Genomic DNA, 5,046 nt, shown 5'->3' with positions numbered 1-5,046 from the left:
CTTCTTCTTCCAGTTGCCTCTCACGGGGCCTAGCCCTACCATCCCACCTCTTGGTGAATGGTCCTGGTTCAGGTTTCCTTTATCAATTTTAGCCAACATTGCCCATAGGAGTGGGTCAGATTAGCGGATGTATTAAGAAGATAAATTTGTCAGCAATGTGGAGAATGAACTGAGATGGAAAGAGAAGCTAAAAATAGAGCTCATAGAGGGCCATAGTAGTAGAAAAAGAGAGGGAGGATGTAAGAACGTAGAGTAGAATTTATTTGGCTTCCTACAGATTATAGGGTGCAGGAGAAGGAGTCAAAGGTAATGACTGAGATTTTGAGCTGGGTTGATTAGTAGCAGTAGTGATGTCATTAGTGAAAACTAAACTTATTTTATAAAGAAACTACTTAATATTTGTTGAATTGCATTAAGGTCTTTTAGTGAAAATATTCAGGTTTCTTAAACCTTTGTGATTGTGAAATAAGGGTAATCTAAATTTGTCCTATAAAAACTTTTAGCAGATCAAGAAAGAATTTTTAAGATCATTCTGTTTATAATAGCTAACATTGTAAGTTTAGAACTGTTCTGACCACATTAATTTATTTAATCTTCACAACAACCCTAAGAGGATGAAATTATCATTCCCATTTTACATATGAGGAAAATGAAGCACAGAGAAATTAATTTGCTCAAAGTACTAGTGAAGTAGCTGGAATTCAAACCTAGGCAGTCTTGATTCCAGACTCCTCCTAATTAACTGTCCTTAAAGTTCTCAATACTGGTTTATTATTTGTTCCAAATTTGTTAATTCTTCTTTAGAATCTGCGAAATGTTTTTATTTTAAGGCAGGTTATAGTATTGCAAAGTTTATATGACCATGAATTAATAGCTAACATTTGTTGAGTACTTACTATGTAATTGAGGCTTTTATCTACTTTCATTACTTTAATGTTATTTTTACTAATTCTTGTTTATGGGACTGCCACATACATTAGATAAAACTGGATATGTTAGGATTGGCATCTAGTTTTTTCGTTATGTGTCAGCTTATTTTATTGGGGAAAAAGTCACACAATTTAAAATTGACGAGTCACTTAACCATATCACAGTGCTTACTTCTGATCTACTGACTGGTTTTATTTGTATTACTTGTATTTTAGGCTTTGGTTCAAATGGGAATTGGCTTATGTTGTGGTTTTCTAATTTTGTGTCTTACAACTGTGCAACTCTTTCTTTAAATGAAATCTCACTTGGAACCCCAATGTATAAAATTAAAAAAAAAAAATCAGTTGTGGTGTTCTAGATGGAACTGGTGAGGTATGTGTTTGAAGGGTACTAGGACCGCCCTGAAATATTGCCAGTGAATCTTAGGGCTTCCTGGAACATTTTGAAAACCAGTGAGCTCTATTAAAATAGTGTAATAAGTATTTTTTTCATTACTTATTATGAAATATGTACTGAAATATTTTATCACTCAAGTAATTTTTTGATGTACTTGACTAAGCAGTTTTTTCCTACCTTACTATTTTATTTTAATAAAGAACATTAACTATGAAAAAATCAGGTTTATACAAAACATCAGAAATTTAAAATTTTCTATATTTTGAAGTAATTTAGAATTACTTTTGGTTTTCATGCATTTATTTATAGTTAAATATGTTTTGTAATTGTTATTTTTTTTTTCTATTTAGATGAATAATACTGCATCCAGCCCAATGTCTGTTGCCACTTCTAGTGGTGGAAGAAGTACGGGGAAGTCTATAAGCTTTGCAGCAGAATTACAGAGTATGATGTAAGTATGTCTCTGCATCTTACTTATCGCTGTGTTAAGTTCATTCATGTTGATAAAAGATAACAAATAACAAAATTTGTAAACTTAACTGGGAAATTTGTACTTAAGTAAAAATGAAATTGTGTGATAACATTTTAAATAGGCATATGCTGAAGAGGCAAAACAAGTTAAGAATGCTACAATGGTACTATATTAGAAAAGTAAGTATTGGTTCATCTTTATAAAAGAATGAACAATTATATAAACCTTTTTGCTCTGTTATGAATTATTACTATTTTAGTTTTAGATTTAGAAAATTTAGATGATTATATTTTGGGATAGTTGAAATGTTTTCACACAGTTTTCATTTTTTCTCAGATGTCACAATAATTTTATTAGCTTAATGTAATTTATTTTTGACAGTATTTGAAATCATGATTTCAGGACATTGAGAAAAAACTTAGAACATTTAAAAAACACATTTATTCAGGTTTTGAGAAATTTCATAGTCATTAACATTTTCTTCCTAAGGCTCTTTTCAGCTTGATTTCTCCCTTTCATTGAGAGTCATATCTTGATTTAATGTGAAATAGCTTATTTATTATAGACATGTCTGCTGGCACATATTAGTTTTTCTTTATTATTGGTTCAGGAAACAGTTATCTGCATAAGGGGACAACACATTAGAGTTCTTTTCCTATAAATGCATTATTCCTAACATACCCGACAATTTTCAAATAATGTTTCTTTTGAAGATTTAAGTGTCTTCCTCCTGTGGTATGGATTGATAGCTTTCATAGTGGATTAACTCCACTGTGTGTTATTTATTGTTCAAAGGAAAAATGAGTTTGAGCATATGTTTAATATTTGCTTGGTGAACATGCTTTAAACAACAGTGAAAACATTTAGGTCATAGGTTTTCAAACTTTCTGGTCTCCAGATCCCTTTATATTATTAATTATTGAAGACCTTGAGCAGTGTTTGTTTATGTGGATTATATCTATTAATATTTATTGTTTAGAGTTTAAAACTGAGAAATAAAAAATTATTAATTTGAAAAAATAAATCTATTATATGTTAACATAAATAATATATGCCTATAAAATAATTATATTCTAAAACGAAAAGTTGGAAACATGTTTTGTTAGATAAGATGAGAATAAAATAAATGTATTAATTTGAGAGTTGTTTGAGGTGAGCCTGTGTTTTAAATTATGGAAAATTTGAAGAGTTTATGCTTTTGTATATACTTTTAGTATATACAATTTATTAGTTTAAGTTTTGTCATTTTAGCTTAATAGCTTTTTGTTAATAATCTTTTATGTTGTACTATTATGTTTAAAAACATTAAACGTGTTTGAGAAGGTTTATAGTAAAGTGAGGAAATTTGCTTTCTTGGAGAATGAGTTCACTGATTTAGTTCATATTTTAAAACATCACATTATATATAACATATATATAAAATAGAGAATAGTATAATAAACCCTATGCATCCATCATCTGGCTTCAACAATAATTGTGTTTCTCAGGCTTATGTAACCTTCCCCCTACCCTTTACTTTTTTTAATGCAATATTTTAAAGCAGATCCGGACATCATATTTCAGATTTGGTGGTATTAAAGCAATATATTTTTTTGGTAGGTAAAAAATATGCTCTACAACAGTGGTAAACAAAATATGGCCATGGGCCCATGGACTGGCTGCCTGTTTTTGAAAATAAAGTTTTATTGGACTACAGCCATACTCATTCATTTATCTATCATCTATCTCTGCTTTCATGCTACATAGCAGAGTTGAGTATTTGTGAGAGAGACCATATGGCCTGTGAAGCTGAAAATATTTACTATATGGCTCTTTACAGAAAAAGTTTGATGATCCCTGATTTATAGAAACAACTCTCTATAAGAAGAATGCTGTATTTCCTTTTTTTGTTGTTTTAATAACTGACTTTATTTATTTATTTATTTTTGTTGATTTATTTATTTTTTAATTTATTTTTTTAATGGTGACACTGGTTAATGAAATCCAATATGTTTCAGCCGTACACTTTAACAGTAAGGCATATATATTTACACTGTGTGTTCACCTCTCATGGTTAGATTTCTTTCAGTATTTCCTTTTGTCACTTATTCTTAGGAGAGAATCTACTTAGTGCATGTGATAGACTGCAGGCCACTTAAGAAAACTGAGAAAAAAAATAAAAGCTACATTTAGCACTTTCATATTAAATACTTTTGCAAACATCTTCCCAACTAATGTGCTTAAGCTGGATTCAGAATGCAAAAGTTATTGTTGGCTGTAGCTTTGGAAGAAATATACATTTTCATTCTATTTCAGACCTCATAGAGAGGCCACTCCTAATAGTTACATTCATCATTTATAGTCTGAAGTGTTTTCTTCTTATGAATTGATTCATAGAGCAAAAATAGAGGGCCAAAATTAGGGGAATACTTTTTAATTTACCAATATTTTCTATTGCTGTAAGGTTTTCAGACTTTTGTTATTTAAAATTAGTACCAATATACATTTAATCCTTGCTTATGTGATTTAAAATGAGAAAGTGCAGACTTAAGTCTTTGTGTTGTAGGAATTTAATTTTGTGAATCCCTACCTTCTTTTTTTCTGCAGTTTCCCAGTTATTCTAAGCCTGTACTCTTTTTTAATCCTCTACTCCTACTGTCTTCCCCACCCATTTACCACTAATGACCTGTTTTTCTGTTGGGTCCCAGTCCTCTAACTAGGTAACAATATTGTAGTGTCATTTCCAGGGAATGGTTTCAGGTACACAGTTGTCAAACACAAATGAAATTGTCATGATCTTGATAGAATTGACCATATTTTCAATTTGGTGGTAAATACTGCCAGTATTCTTTAGGAAGTGCTTCTACAGATTTTAAGTTAAAGGATTAGCAGTCAAACAATTAATTGCTAGTGGGGTAGAAGATGACAGCATTTTTCCCTTAGGCTTACAATCGAGCACATTTGCCATATGCTACGTATCATAGCTCTTTGGATAATGTACGCTGGAAGGGTCCAGAGGCTTTTCATTTTTATCAAGTAGCCTGTAAATTAGAAAGTGAATTTTTTTCGATTCGCATGGTAGGTGTTTTAAGAAACTTCTTAAGAAGTTTAATTTAAATGTACTTCAATAAGTCTTCATTGGGCTCTCCCTTGTTTATATATTTATATATTTCTTGACACGTATTGTTATTTTTCAGGTTTATAGACCTGGCGATGAGGCCAAGTTTCAGTGCTTGGTAACATTTAGTAATTCTCATGTGATGAAATTT

General features: G+C 30.7%; 1 protein-coding gene and 1 long non-coding RNA gene across 5 annotated transcripts in view; one reads left to right on the top strand and one right to left on the bottom strand.

The window, feature by feature from the left end:
- Positions 1-5,046, top strand: part of SUPT3H (SPT3 homolog, SAGA and STAGA complex component) — a 449,818-nt gene that overhangs the window by 12,007 nt on the left and 432,765 nt on the right. For all 4 annotated transcript variants that reach the window (XM_023527667.1, XM_011354759.2, XM_023527664.1 and 1 more), the window contains one exon: positions 1,677-1,777. In XM_023527667.1, coding sequence (XP_023383435.1) covers positions 1,677-1,777 — 101 coding nt within the window. The remainder of the gene's footprint in view (positions 1-1,676; positions 1,778-5,046) is intronic.
- Positions 1-5,046, bottom strand: part of LOC105288503 — a 54,584-nt gene that overhangs the window by 7,601 nt on the left and 41,937 nt on the right. The window lies entirely within an intron of this gene.

Source organism: Pteropus vampyrus, unplaced genomic scaffold (assembly GCF_000151845.1).
Source record: "Pteropus vampyrus isolate Shadow unplaced genomic scaffold, Pvam_2.0 Scaffold18, whole genome shotgun sequence".
Classification (NCBI taxonomy): Eukaryota; Metazoa; Chordata; class Mammalia; order Chiroptera; family Pteropodidae; genus Pteropus; species Pteropus vampyrus.
Note: the sequence above shows the minus strand (reverse complement) of the source record. Positions and strands in the feature narration are given on the sequence as shown.